The 14,170-nt window shown below is 52.2% G+C and overlaps 2 protein-coding genes across 2 annotated transcripts; both read left to right on the top strand.

Annotated features, from left to right (window-relative positions):
• Window positions 1-2,143: 2,143 nt before the first annotated feature.
• On the top strand, window positions 2,144-10,857 carry LOC112882197 (protein DETOXIFICATION 19-like). The gene is made up of 5 exons (XM_025947192.1): window positions 2,144-2,711; window positions 9,232-9,776; window positions 9,885-9,971; window positions 10,069-10,125; window positions 10,225-10,857. Exons 1-5 carry the CDS (start codon window positions 2,172-2,174, stop codon window positions 10,709-10,711), a joined length of 1,716 nt encoding a protein of 571 aa, XP_025802977.1. The 5' UTR covers window positions 2,144-2,171; the 3' UTR covers window positions 10,712-10,857.
• Window positions 10,858-11,582: 725 nt separating this feature from the next.
• LOC112881220 lies at window positions 11,583-13,861 on the top strand. Its single transcript, XM_025945901.1, has 3 exons — window positions 11,583-11,836; window positions 12,506-13,136; window positions 13,238-13,861. Exons 1-3 carry the CDS (start codon window positions 11,583-11,585, stop codon window positions 13,859-13,861), a joined length of 1,509 nt encoding a protein of 502 aa, XP_025801686.1.
• Window positions 13,862-14,170: the final 309 nt, after the last annotated feature.

The raw sequence follows: 14,170 nt of genomic DNA, 5'->3' as shown, positions 1-14,170 counted from the left end.
AAAGATATTCTCTCTTTTCTAATTTAAAATATATAAAATAAATCTTAAAAATATTACCTCCTAGAAATTAATACGATATTAGATCAACGGTCCACAGTTACTTCGGAAGTACAGCAAAGCCCTTCAATGTACACACATGATTGTGCGAGACCGCAGGGCAGCAGGCCCAGCTTCAAGGACCAAGGGTTTATACCTGTTGGGCTTCCTTCACAGCAACACCTGGTATGTCTTCGACGAGTTAGCAAGTTAGCAACACCGAATCAAATGTGGCTACACCAAAGCATTTGGATCCCTACCGATGAAGCTTAACAACGAGCCAATCCAGATCATCAGGGGTTCATTAATCATCCATTACTGACCAAGCAACCTTCACAAGCATAGTGCCACCAACAGTCATTTTATCTTCATCTGCACCGTTGACCCTTGGAGCAAATACAGGTATTTTTTTATAACAACAAATACAGGCATTCAGATCATGGATCAAGGCCAAGCGCTCCTCCTTGGCCCTTGGCTTGCTGCGCCGCTCGCTCGGGCGCCTTTGCCTCCGCCTCGGCTATCATGAACACGCCGCCGCCCAGAATCAGCCCGGTCCAGCCGATGAAGCCCAACTGTTTAGGTATGTCTCGTGCCCAGCCCACGGCACGGCCCGTTCGTGGGCCACCTCGGCGACCGACGTCCGCCTCGCCAGCGCGCCGCTCGGAAACTCCTGGGCCACCGTCCATCGCCAGCTACGCCCTCGTGGTAAAGCCCGGACACCGGGCGCGCGCCCCAGCTCCTAAAAATTGCTGCGGGTACCATCTGGCCGCGCGCATGTGCACCGCGCAGGAGTCATGCTAGATCGCGAGGGTCGCACCCAGCCCACGTGCATCACGCCTCGATCGCGCACAACGTATTAATGCGCATGGGTACGAACATAGACGTGCTAAACTGATCCAGTAAACAAGGAGGAGTAGCACAGATCTCCTAAACATAATCCACCGCGCATCTTCACGCACGGGTAAAGCAGCAGCAGGAGCTGTCCAGCTCACGTGCTCGATCAACGTGCCGCAGCATCCTAACCACACCCTACCCACCTACGCCGCCCTTGCATTACATTTGGTCTTCAAGATGATTTTTTGTGTGAACGATGATTATTTGTAATATGAGCTAGAACTTTTGGAATTTGGTTCAATTATAAACAAGATGAAATGAACATCTCCGTCAGATGTATCAGTAAATTTCTTAGTACTTAGTTCGAGAGAGTTAAAAAAAACAGCCGCTACTTAGTTCGAGAGAGTTAAAAAAAACAGCCACGCTTTTTCCAAATAAACTGTTTACTGAAGATGAAAACAGTAAAATACTTTTGAGTAAGTCGCCACTAAATCCTCCAAATTTAAAGTGTGGCCACTAACTCAGCTTATCAACTAATATGGACTTACACAATCAGAATCCGTTTGGCAGAGCTCCAACTCCTCCTGAAACGACTAGTCATATGTACCATGAATAGATGGAGAAGCCACCGTTCTTGACTCCGCCCCGCTAGTACAAAATTAGCTTCGGCTCTTCCGATGCTTCGCGTGCGGAGCTGTTTTCAATGTTACCGTTTGGTAGGGCTCCACTGGAAGCTGCAGCACAAGGCGGTGTTGGAACCCTACCAAAGAGCGCCCTACACTTGCAACTGTCAATCCAAATTCACGTTGTTAGCGTTGCATTGATCGATCAGTATCATAGATACGTAGAAAATTTCCTCATCGCAAGCCAAAACGCATCAGTCACTACCTCTAAAGGAGGACATGAAGCGTGTTCTTTCCCTGGAGGGTAAGATGAAACTTGAACAAGACGTGCAGCAATCTGGAAGTACCAAGTACAGTGCAAAAAATGCCTCGGGGCTCCAAACCTATTGCTGACCCAACCTCGAATCCTTTGTGGATCTGCCAGCTGCCAGCCTGCCACTGGACGAGAGGAGGCATATGCCTGCCTAGCCGCCGGGGCGAGGCGCCGCCGCACCGGCAGCTGCGGCACATGGGAGGCGCGGACGATGCCAGCAAGAGCCCGGTGTTGATCCTGAATTCCTGACTTTAATATCTTTATTACAGTAATAAATGTATGGTCCTGTAAGTAGAGTACTAGGAATAAGATATTGCCCCCCATAGATCAGTCAATTTCCTCCTCCTAGTCGGCTAGTCCACACCATGCTCGTAACAACTCAGTCCCATTTCCACAGTGCCCCCCGCGGGCGCCTCAGGCAGAGAGGGAGCGCGGGCGCGGCTGCTTCACACCGCGGCCGAGGCCGAGGCCGTGCGCGCGTTATAAGCACCACCGCGGCACGCTCGCTGATCGCGCGCCGGCCAGCAGCAGCAGCAGCGGGGAGGAGGAGGCGAGCCGCTGGCCATCCCTTGCTCGCCGCGGGCTCCAGCGGTGCTCCGCTTCCGGCCGGTTCCTCCGGCGGGCCGTCCGACGACGGCAGCATGCCTTTGGCCCCGCTGCTCGCCGGCGACGGCGGCGAGCCCGCCGCCGCGCGTCCGGCGGCGCCGTCGTGGCTGGGGCGCGTGGTGGACACGGAGGAGGCGCGCGCGCAGCTCCGGTTCGCGGTGCCGATGGTGCTGACCAGCATGGCGTACTACGGCATCCCGCTGGTGTCGGTGATGTTCTCGGGCCACCTCGGCGACGTCCAGCTCGCCGGCGCCACGCTCGGCAACTCCTGGGCCACCGTCACCGGCTACGCCTTCGTGGTACGTGCTCGCCGCGTCCCCCAGCTAGCATGCATGTTACTCCCGATCCGTTTTCACCTGTCGCCGCCGCCGCCGCTAGATGCTCCGATCCGGTAGTCGCCGGCGAGCGCGCGCGCACGCACACAGCGCCGCCACCGCCCCCTTGCGGACTTGCACATTCTTACACGACACGCCATGATGGTGATGACGCGCACAGATCCATCTCCAGCGTAGGCCCACGGCGTAAGCGATCCATCGATATCGATCTTAGTCCACGGCAGCGGCGTCATGACCGGCGCGCGCGATGCGAATATGTATGCGAGTACCGCCATTGTATTCAGCGCCCGTGCCCGGTGCCTCGTTGACGTTTGGGGGATGCGGCCATTATTATTCACTGTTCTTTTAATTTGAAAATGGAGGCCGGATACCAGCTCGGACATTCCAACGGTAGCAAGTGTCATCTAGGTAGGTTTTCTATAGATTTAGCACCAATATTCAAAGAGAGTACAGCACAGTTACGATAACGTGCAGCGAATAGATGGAGGTTGTATATCGTAATGCTCACTGTTCAGGGAGAGGACAGCAAAGCGGTTGGGGAATGAAGGCAGAGGCCGCGCGCGCGGTGCGTCACGCCATCGATTTATTGGTGGCCGTTCCATCCCATCCACGAGAACCGGATGACGCATGCCAGGCCGAGCAAGCTCCGCCTCCGGGCGCCGGCCGGGCCGGTTCGCGGTCGCCCGTGCTCGCGCCTCGCCGCGCGCCACGCTATAGCTAGCCATCCCTTGCCTGCTTCTTTTCTCAGCCGCTAGTTGAGCCAACGATTGGATCCGCCCTGCGGGCTGCGGCCGCCGGTCGCGGTCGCTTGCCAGCTAGAGAAAACGACCCGATCGAGGTGCGTGCGCCGCCGTCGCACGCCGCTTCGATTGGTCGGCCGGTTTCCGTGGCCGCAACGGAAGAAGAATTAGGTCGGCGGAGCGATCGTGGTCGTCGATCGATAGCTCGGAGGTCGCCGTTCGGACATGCACGCGTCACATCTCGGAGAACCATTATATGCTCGGGTCGGGTGGGTAAAACTCGTCTGTAGTGAGCTGTGAACCCGGCCAGGTCAGAGAGCCCAGAAGCTCGGACTTGTGTGAGTGTGGAAAACTGATCTCTGGCCACGGTGCTCGCTCGAATCGGTCAGGGCTCTCACCTGCCTCACTCAGGACTCGCACACGCACACGGCAAGAGTCCAACATGCGTAGCACGCCGTCGAGAGCCGGGAGGGTACATGTCGCTATCAGCTCGCACTAATAAAAACCGATACACAGTAACGCCCTATTTTTTTCAAAACTTAACTCGTTCCTACAAATATAGAGCGGAATTACTATAGCAATTAATCCATCCCTAGAAATGTATTTTTAGAGGTGGGTGCTACAAATAGTCCCACGCAAAAAAGATTCATAAGTTACATATGATTTCGGATGAAGTCAAACTTTATACTAAAATTGTAGAGATTGACAAAACTTACAATTTTGTAGTTGATAACTTTTTCATTTATGATCATTTAATAGTTAAAAATTATTATAAGTTGTCTAATAACTATAACTATATAGTATCTCATACAACTTAAGTCATGCTTCAAGGTTTCTACAATCTTAACCTTTATATACACTGAAATATACTTGGCATATTTTTTATCTACAGTTTTTTCTACATGTAAAGATTTAAATGAATTTTCAGAATAAAGTAGAAAAATATTTTTAGGAGTGGGCGGGTGGCAGCATCACTGGTCTCTAGAAATGGATTTATAGGAACGGATGATGGCGTCACCCGGACCTACAAATCAATTTCAGAGTTAATATAAAAGAATAACATACCTTGTAAAGTCACGAGTGACTGTGTACTGTGGTGGAGAGGAAGGTACGTGCGAGGTTTGAGGTATGCGGTTCGAACCCCGAGTAATATAACATGGGCTTGTGGTGATGACTGATTGGCTGCAATATATTTTTGATTTTTTTTAATTTTCTAGAAATAGATTTATAAGGGTGTGTCATGGTATAATGCGCTTCTAGAAATTAACTTTCTAGGAGCGCATCACGCCGTGCTCCGCTTCTAGAAATTATTTTCAGACACGGACCATTATCTTACTTCTAAAAATAGCATCAGATCGAGATGGATACCACATCCACCATAAACGTATGGTTTTTATCCACTCCTAAAAAGGTAGTGTCGATACTGTACGTATCATGGACTTGACCACTCCTCGGGAAGACCAACCACCAGTGTCACCGGTCCTTGGCGCCTAGCAGTATAGTAGAACCGTAGTTACTTCGTAGTAGTGCCTGCACCCATCGGGCAGCAAATGATCAGTTAATAAATAGCTAGCTGGCGCGAACGGCGAATCCACGGTGGCGCGGGGTCTTCCGACGACGGCATGATGGTTTGATGATTACCGGAAGCTGGCATGCGAGTATATCAGGCTTTCTTCGGCAGGGCTTCTTGGTCAGCGTTATCACAATATTTTGCTAAAGCTTTATTTAGAGCATGTTTGGTGCGGCTTCATGTAGCAGCAAGAAGTTTCTTTTCTCTCTGCACCCCAAAATAAACTAGAAAAGAGGAGAAGCTAGTAGAGCTAGAAATTATGACTTCTCTATCTCCTGTTTCTGCATGCTACAGTAACACTACAGTAAGCAAGTCTGAAGCTTGAAATAGCCGCATCAAACATCAAACGAGATATGATCTTACTAAAGGTAGGGTATCAGAATCTATTTTTTCTTCTTTTTTTTCCTTCTTAAAATAAACTTTTTTAAAAATTAGAGAAGCTGGAGTCATCCCAAACCAGTAGTAGGCAGGCAGCTAGCACGTGCGAGCGCCCCTATCGTCGGATCTCGACAGTACCCGCTGTGCCAGCTCCTTCAAACATCCGCGCGTGCGTGGACCTTTGGAAGGCAAGTGGCCTTACGTTCCTAGAAAATCGCGGTGGAGGAAGGAAAAACCGCAACCGGTTGATCGATTCAGACTCGACAGTCCACGTCGTCCCCGACTGCATTAGTATTGCACGGTACAAAAGCTTGAAGCTACAGCAATACAGCATGCATGAATTGAACCTTTTCTTCGTCTTCTTCTTTGAGATGCCAAACAGAATAAAATAAAACACGAATCGTGACACTGACACGTCGCCTCGAAATCTCTTGCATAAACAAAAGAGGCGTCCCTTTTATTCATACGGTTCCTGAAGCCCAGAAGCAGTCAAACGTGCATGTTTTCCGATCCGGGTTTGGAATATGGACGATTTTTCAGACGTTGCTGCTTGGGGGGTCGTGGTCACGTTTCTGGTGACGGCGGCTTCGTACGGAGTATGTTACTAGTTTACGTGGTCGTACTCATTCCTATACGCTAACGCCCGCTGATGATTCCAAAGACAATGAGCAAATCGAGGGTTGAACTGTTCTCTGGTCGATTCAGCACGCACGCACGTAAAACCCACGGTGTCCATAAATGATGGCTACATAGCCACGTCAATAAGACACTTGTACTATAAACTACAATATCCAATGCAGAGTTTCTTTACATACATCCAAAATAAATTTTATACTCTTTCTCTCTCCGTAGCTGTCGTCCTCTACCTCTCTCTCCTCTGTCCTTTTCTGGTTCCTTCTCTCTTCTTCGTCTTTCTCTCTTCCCCGTCTTTCATGGATCTCTCCCTCTTTTCCAGCAAGCAAGCAGCCAAATCCATAAAATCAGATTTCCATCTCTGTCAAATCGAAGCTTTAAATCTACCTCTGCAGCAACAACTCTTATTTTCTCCAAATACAATTCACTGAGCAAGCAATCGATGGAGGGCAAGCGCTCCTATCTGCTCGGGATGCAAGCAACATTTCCCCTGTACAACTCCCTAGCAGAGCCGCGCTGCAGGTACTCAACCTGGAGGCACCCCCTCTTCCCAATCGGGCCAGGTGCTCCACTGGCGGCAAACCGGCCGACACAACGACGAGGCTCGTGGGCGGGCAGTGGCTGCGGGGCTCGCGGCGGGAAGCTCGAGCATGGTGGCGGGCTGCAGCTTGGCATGCGAACGCGGGCGGCAGCGCGGCTAGCGCCGGCCATGGCAGGGTAGCGGCGGCCGGCAGGCATCAAGGCCTGCTCCATCACCGGCTCCATCAACGCACGGAGAAGCTGGTGCGCGCGGTGGGTATGGCGGCGACGCAGCGGATCGGGAGGAAGTGGAAAATCGGGGATGAAGAAACGAAGAGCTGCTCCAACGCTGTCTCGAACTGTTCTCTATGCTAAAGATTGTGTTATGTACATGCTCCAGCAGCATTATCTAAATGGTTCTTTAAAATAGAGAACGCTGCAGATTTTCTCTGTACATAGAGATTCTCTCTCCTCTTCTCTATTTTTTCTTTACGTTTTAAACACTGGATTAAATAAAAATAAAATATATCCATAGCATTTGAGATATGATAAATACGTATGTATAAAAATTTGGAACAAAATACGTTTCTCATATAGGGTTTAATGTATAGAGAACGAGATTTAGAGAACGTGTTGGAGAGAAATGAGATATAGAGGAGAGAATCTTGTAGAGAAGTCTATAAATGACGGATATAAAGAAGGATATAGAGAACTACGGTTGGAGATAGCCTAACGCTGATTTTGCTAGTTTGCAGCGTCTTGGTCCACGCGTCGTTTCGGTTTCGTGCATGCGACCCGATTTCCTAAGGGCGTCTATTCGTTGCAGCTGTGATTGGAACTCATCCAATCGCAGCGGCGCTCCCCGCCCATCTTCTTCCTCCATCCTCCGCCAAACCCCCCCCTCGTCCTCCGTCCCGGCCGGCGGCGGGCGGCTCTCGCCGCAGCGCCACCCGCCCATCACCCACCGCTATCTTCCACCTCCCTCTTCCCTATCTTCTCATTGTCCCTCACCGGCCACCGGTTGTCCGACCCCGCCTGGCCGGCGGCGCTCAAACGCCGCAACACCTCCGTCGCCAGCCAAACCACCATCACCATTGGGCCGCCGCCGCCAACCTCCTTCTCTAAGGCCAGTGACCGTGGAGCCGCCCCCCACCCCCGGCAACCCCGAAATCCTAAACTCCGCCGCCTCATCCACCATCCCGGCCGCCGACGACCTCGCCAGCGGCCACTCCGCCCACCTCCAACCCCTCGCCGGCGGCCGCTCCATCCACTTCCCTGCCTCATCCCCTAGCTCGCCGGCGACCGCTCCCCTTTTGCGACGCCTCACCTACCACCCGTGCGCGCGATATATAGATTTCTTCGGTTTTCTCGTTTTTCATTCTCTCACCTCATTAATTTCCATGTCACATCAGATTTTTGCTTAGTTGGCACTATATTTAATTCTATAGACACCAACTGAGTTGGAGGGTTGGGACTACCCTAAGACTAGTCTCAATACATGGTTTCATGATACAGTTACCAATACTGAGAACTTGTAACCAAGCCAGAGAAGTGTCATGTGATGAAACTCTTCTCTCATTCATGAAACTCTCTCTCCTCTTTTCTTATAATTATCGTGCTATGACAACAATTTTGCTGATATGACATAATATGTAATACACATAAAACTCTTTACAAAACCTCCACTGAGATTGGCCTAATACACAGCTCCTTTAAAACCGGAATCTAATCATTTCTGGGTGTTTCCTCACCTATGAATAAAACGGCTCAAATCACATAGCTAGTTTTAACGGTTGTACATGTAGTATATGAGCTGTATTTATTGCAGATGAAGTACGTATCCTTTAGCCACTTCACTTTCTCCTATTTGTTGAGGAGAATATCAGGACGTAATTTCCACCCAATTTATTGGCCCTGTTTGGCACAGCTTGTGAACCATCTTCTGATCAATTTTAAGCCGCGGGCTGGCCAAACGGTAGGCTTCTGGACCGCTTCCCCCGCCAGCGCTTATGCACCTCCTTCACAAAACGCGCGTCGTATGGGCAGCGGGAGCGGACCATCTTCTGCAGCTTATCAGCCTCCGCCCCCCGCGCCCCGCGCCGGCCCCCCGCCCCCCGCACCGGCCTCCGGCCCCCCGCCTCGAGCGCCGCCTTGGCGCGGTCCACGGCGTCGAAGGCGTCCCCCGGGAGGGAGAGGTTGATCTCTGCGGCGCGCTCCGGGGACGCGTCGGAGGAGAGAGATGACGGTGCTCTTGGCTCGATTCAGAGAGAGAGAGAGAGCGGTGGATGGGGAAAAGGTGGTAGAGAGAGAAGGTGAGGAGAGTGTGAGGTGGAAGGAGAGAGAGTGAGGGCCTGTGAACAAGCTTCAGCTGTGCCAAACAGGGTCCGTGACCAGCTGCTTCATTAACCAGTTGCTTCTCTGGCCAGCTAGCCACCAGCTGGTTTCTGAATAAGTTTCAGCTGTGCCAAACAGGGCCATAAGGTGAATGTTTACAACCGCCATTTCGTGTTGGTATTTGTGATCGGGCACAAACTGAATCAAAACCTATCCATTTTAGGAACCTGTTTTCAAATCAAACGATGCCGCATTGTTTTCCTTTTCCATGGAAGCTGGTAACCATGCATGGCTGCTCTATTTTCTGCAGACGGGCCTGAGCGGCGCCCTGGAGACGCTGTGCGGGCAGGCGTACGGCGCGCGGCTGTACCGGATGCTGGGCCTGTACCTGCAGTCGTCGCTCATCATGTCGGCCGCCGTCTCCGTGCTCGTCTCCGCGCTGTGGTGCTTCACGGAGCCCGTGCTGCTGTTCCTCCGCCAGGACCCCGAGGTGTCCCGCGCCGCCGCCTCCTTCGTCCGGTGCCAGATCCCGGGCCTCTTCGCCTTCTCCTTCCTGCAGTGCCTGCTCCGCTACCTGCAGACGCAGTCCGTCGTGGCGCCGCTCGTGGCCTGCTCCGTGGCGCCCTTCGCGCTCCACGTCGCGCTGGCGCACCTCCTGGTGAACGTGCTCGGGCTCGGCGTCGCGGGGGCATCCGCCGCCGTGTCCGCCACGTTCTGGGTCTCCTGCCTCATGCTGCTCGCCTACGTGACGCGGTCCCAGGCCTTCGGCGAGACGTGGACGGGGTTCTCCGTCGAGGCCTTCAAGTACGTGCTGCCGACGGTGAAGCTCGCCACGCCGTCCGCCGTCATGGTCTGGTGAGTGACAGTCAGCCAGTCAGTCGCTTTCTGTTTTTCTTCTCCTTGTTCGGCCGATGTGCCTGTGTCTGTGTATGTAACGCGCGCTGCTTCTCTTTCTGGCTGCAGCTTGGAGTACTGGGCGTTCGAGCTCCTGGTCCTGATCGCCGGCCTGCTCCCCAATTCGACGGTGAGCACGTCGCTGATCGCCATGTGGTATGTCTCTCGTCTCGATCAGATTCAGATGAGTGCGTGCCGCGGTTCATCTCTCAACGAACTGACCACCTGATCGACGAATTGTGTGTGTGCGCAGCACTAGCACGGAGGCGATCGCGTACATGATCACGTTCGGGTTCAGCGCCGCCGTGAGGTGCGTTAGTTACCTACTCAAGCTGTCCAGTTTCTTCTGACAAACGCCGGCCGTGCAGTGCGATTCGATCATGGTCTTGCTTCTCGAACGATTTCGCAGCACGCGGGTGTCGAACGAGATCGGCGCCGGGAACGTGGATCGCGCGAAGAACGCGGTGTCGGTGACGCTGAAGCTGTCCGTGTTCCTGGCCGTCTCCTTCGTGGCGCTGCTGGCGTTGGGGCACACCCAGTGGGCACGGCTCTTCAGCGGGAGCGCCGCCATCGTGTCGGAGTTCGCGGCCATCGCGCCGCTGATGGCGGTGTCCATCGTGCTGGACTCGGCGCAGGGGGTACTGTCCGGGGTGGCCAGGGGCTGCGGCTGGCAGCACCTGGCGGCGGTCACCAACCTGGTGGCGTTCTACTTCGTGGGCATGCCGCTGGCCGTGCTCCTCGCCTTCAAGCTGGACCTCGGCGCCAGGGGCCTCTGGGCGGGGCTCATCTGCGGGCTCGCGTGCCAGGCCGCCGCCCTGCTCGTCATCACCGCGCGCACCAGGTGGTCCGACCTCGCCGACGCCATGCGGGAGGAGAAGGCCAACTACGTCGCCTAGCAAGACACCCGTATACTCCACTTATTACTTGCTCACGGCTTACTAGTTACTACTACAGTACTACTGTACAACTAATGATGAAGTTGGACGAGAAGTTGTGCATCGAAAGCACACGCGCGAGTTTTTTTTTTTTTGGTGGCGACGGCATGTACTGTAGGGGGTTTATAGGAGGTTATGGGAGAGTGGAGATTATCATCAGGATTTGACACGAACCTATGCATGCAACAAACCGACCAAACCGGAGGTTGGCCTGTACAAATCAGTCGCTTGGAACATGACCGTGGACTCGTATCCTCTGCAGTATGGTCAGGGGCAGGTCCAGTATTGATGCATGGGTATTCGGTTGAATATCTAAAATTTTTGGGAAAAAAATTTATATATATATCAAAAATATAAAATAACATCACAAAACAAGCCTCCCAATTATATATTGCCTCTTGAGCTCAAATAACTCACTTCTCAATTTTATTTTAATATTTATTTCTTAAGTACTATAAATCTATACTTTATACTATCATTTTTTTAAAAAAATTTGAATATCCAAATCTCAGATCCTAAGACCATCTGCAGCCCATCCCTGTATCTCGTTTTGGTATCCTTTGGCGGAACGATTTAGCGAAAAAAAGTCCGCAGCCGGTTCCGCCACGGTCTCCGCTACGGTGGAGTAGACTTCCGGTTCCGGCAAATACAGCGGAATCCTTTCGTTCCTCCATCGCTCCATCCCCTGTTGCGACGTCGTCTCTCTCCCCCAGCCAAGTATCTCGCGCGCTCGGCTAGAAGGGCGAAGGCGAAGGCGGAGCGCCGGCGAGGAGGTCCAATCTTGGCGACTCTCCGGTTGGGCGCCCTGCAGAGGAAGACGGCGTGCAAGGCGATGGCAGCGGGAGGCGCTGCAAGCCTGGAGGAGCCATGTCCTCTTCGTAGATCTGAGGAGTGCGGTGGCGGAGGAGGGAGCAGGGCTGTCCCGGCCTACGAAGGGAAGGCGAGAGAGGAGAGCTCGCCTGAGAAGAAGTTGCCGGTGCCGTCCGTGCAGGCTGGGAAGCGGCGGCGGCCAGATCCAGGCGGATCCCGTACCTCGTCGGACGAGAGCTCCACCGGCCATTCAGAGCGGGGGAGACAAAGCCGCAGGTGCGTTTTTCCTTCTCTGTGTGTTCGTTGTATTTGGTTGCATGCCGATCTGGTAGGACATGGAACCAGTGGCGGAGGACGGCCAAAAAATGAGGTGTGGCGAGTGGCGGCGCGCCGGCGGCGGGGCAGGGGCGGGCTGCGGGGGCGCCGCGCGCTCGGGGTGGGCCGGCGGGGGGGGGGGGGGTGGGGGGTGGGGCGGCGACCTGGGGCGGGGGCATGGCAACCGGGAAGAAGAACACGAATGGGGAGGAGGAACTGAGGAGGAAGGGCGGCATGGTAACTTGGATGAGTTGAAGGCGGCGTCGGGGTTGCAGTTCTGCGGGTAGGAGCCGTCATCGCGGAGGGCCTGCGGCGGCGGCGCGCGGGCGGCAGCGCGCGGGGCCTGCGGCTGCGGGGCGTCGGGCGCGGGAGTGCGGGACGGCGGGAGCAGAGCTGCAAAGTGCCAGTGGGGAACTGTATCTGATCTGCTTGAATCGTGTGTAGGAACCGACGCTTGGATAGATGAACATCTTGTTAGTTATGCCAATTTCAAACAAGCATGTCGAAGTTGTTTGCTCATATTAAAAGAATAAAAGTAGTGTATTTGCTATACGAATCTGTAGAAAATGAATGGACGATTGTACGTTTCTTTGAATAGGCTTGAAGTTGGATTTGTTCCCACATTTTCAGGATGGACCCAACCCAATTCCAGCAGCCTGATGGAAATAGGCATGGTGGCAATCCTCCGTACCAAGGCGGCTTGAACCCGTACGTGTTTATGTACCAGACCGGCCCAAGTGCTTGGAACCCCAATCAGGTCATGCATCCGGGAATGCCTCCCATGACTGCAGCAGGTATGTTTCCCATGACTACAGCAGGTATGCCTCCACCCAATGCTGGAGGTATGCATCCACACATGTCACCACAATTGCAGCCTTCAGCAAATGTAGATGAAATGCACAATCCAACGGATGACGAGGTAGAGGAGGTAGCAATTGTTGGTGGTCCATCAAATGGAGGTAGGAAAAGAGGGGGCAGTAATACCAAATTGGCCAACTTTGCAGTAGAGAAAGATGTCAACATTGTGAGGTCATGGCTAGAGATAAGTTGTGACCCAATTGTGAACACTGGCCAGAAGAGAGACAACTTCTGGGATCATGTTATGAAACAATACAATGGGAGGCGGGGTTCATTCCCAAAAAGGACGTTGAGGTCTGTCCAGTCTCGTTGGGATAAGATCAAACAAGAAGCAACAAAGTTCACTGGGTACGTGGCAAAGGCTATTCGGGATGACGCTAGTGGGACATCGGACGCTGATAAGGTACGCCATTGTTTGTGATTGCTGCGATCGGTGCTCGATTGTTGATGTAATTTCAGTTCTATTTATTGTTAATGTTCTGTGACTCCTATGTCCACTTGCAGACAACCTTAGCAGCATCCGACTTTGCTGCTATTGAGGGATACAATTTTCAGTTCATGCATTGCTGGGACCTTATGAAAGATGAGCCCAAATGGCAAGACGTAAAGCAGAGAAGTTCGAAAACAGTTGGTTCTAACACTATTGACTTGGATGGGGATGAGGCATCACCAGCAGGCACCGGCAAGAGGCCAATTGGCAGGGATGCAGCAAAAGCTTGCAAGAAGAAGTGTCCATCTGGATCGACATCATCTTCGGAATACGCTTCCAATCTGCAAGACCTCTCATTGCAAAAGATGACAATGTGGCAAGAAGAAAATTCAAAGAAAGTAAACCGCTTTGACCATCTTGCAAGTATTGAAGAAAAGAGGTTCGATGAGATGCGTGAACACAACAAGTCCATCCTACAGCTTGAGGAGGAGAAGATAAAGATCATGCGCGACAAACTCAATATGCAGATGCAAGAGAAGGAGAGGGAGAGACTTGAAAGAGAGAAGCAAGAAGATGAGAGGATTCTTAAGGTGGACCTTGATTCTTGCGCACCTGAGCTTCGCTTGTATTACGAGGCGCTTCGTGAGGAGATACTGCACAAGGTGTCAGCAAGAAGGCAGAGGAGCCGCCAAGTGTGAACTATCATTTATTTGTTGTAAGTCTTGAACTATCATTTATTTATTTATGTGTTGTAAGTCTTGAACTATTTATTTGTTGTAAGTCTTGAACTATCATTTATTTATTTGTGTGTTGTAAGTCTTGAACTATTTATTTGTTGTAAGTTTTGAACTATTTATTTGTTGTAAGTCTTGATCAGTTTATTTTAGATTTGAACAGTGAGATTTATCTGGTGTGCCCTCTTGTGAGTGCAATACAAGATAATACACATTTTTATTTAATTGCCATACAAGCTGACCTTACAAGCTGGACATACAAACTGACCTTAC

This window comes from Panicum hallii, chromosome 2 (assembly GCF_002211085.1).
Source record: "Panicum hallii strain FIL2 chromosome 2, PHallii_v3.1, whole genome shotgun sequence".
Taxonomy (NCBI): Eukaryota; Viridiplantae; Streptophyta; class Magnoliopsida; order Poales; family Poaceae; genus Panicum; species Panicum hallii.
Note: the sequence above shows the minus strand (reverse complement) of the source record. Positions and strands in the feature narration are given on the sequence as shown.

What these genes read in the sequence shown, in the direction of transcription:
- LOC112882197 (XM_025947192.1), top strand. Translation starts at nt 2,172, where the DNA reads ATGCTCGTAACAACTCAGTCCCATTTCCACAGTGCCCCCCGCGGGCGC. An exon ending in TCACCGGCTACGCCTTCGTG is followed by an intron (nt 2,712 to 9,231) that starts GTACGTGCTCGC and finishes TATTTTCTGCAG; the next exon opens with ACGGGCCTGAGCGGCGCCCT. An exon ending in GGGTTCAGCGCCGCCGTGAG is followed by an intron (nt 10,126 to 10,224) that starts GTGCGTTAGTTA and finishes ACGATTTCGCAG; the next exon opens with CACGCGGGTGTCGAACGAGA.
- LOC112881220 (XM_025945901.1), top strand. Translation starts at nt 11,583, where the DNA reads ATGGCAGCGGGAGGCGCTGCAAGCCTGGAGGAGCCATGTCCTCTTCGT. An exon ending in CGGGGGAGACAAAGCCGCAG is followed by an intron (nt 11,837 to 12,505) that starts GTGCGTTTTTCC and finishes CCACATTTTCAG; the next exon opens with GATGGACCCAACCCAATTCC. An exon ending in GGACATCGGACGCTGATAAG is followed by an intron (nt 13,137 to 13,237) that starts GTACGCCATTGT and finishes GTCCACTTGCAG; the next exon opens with ACAACCTTAGCAGCATCCGA.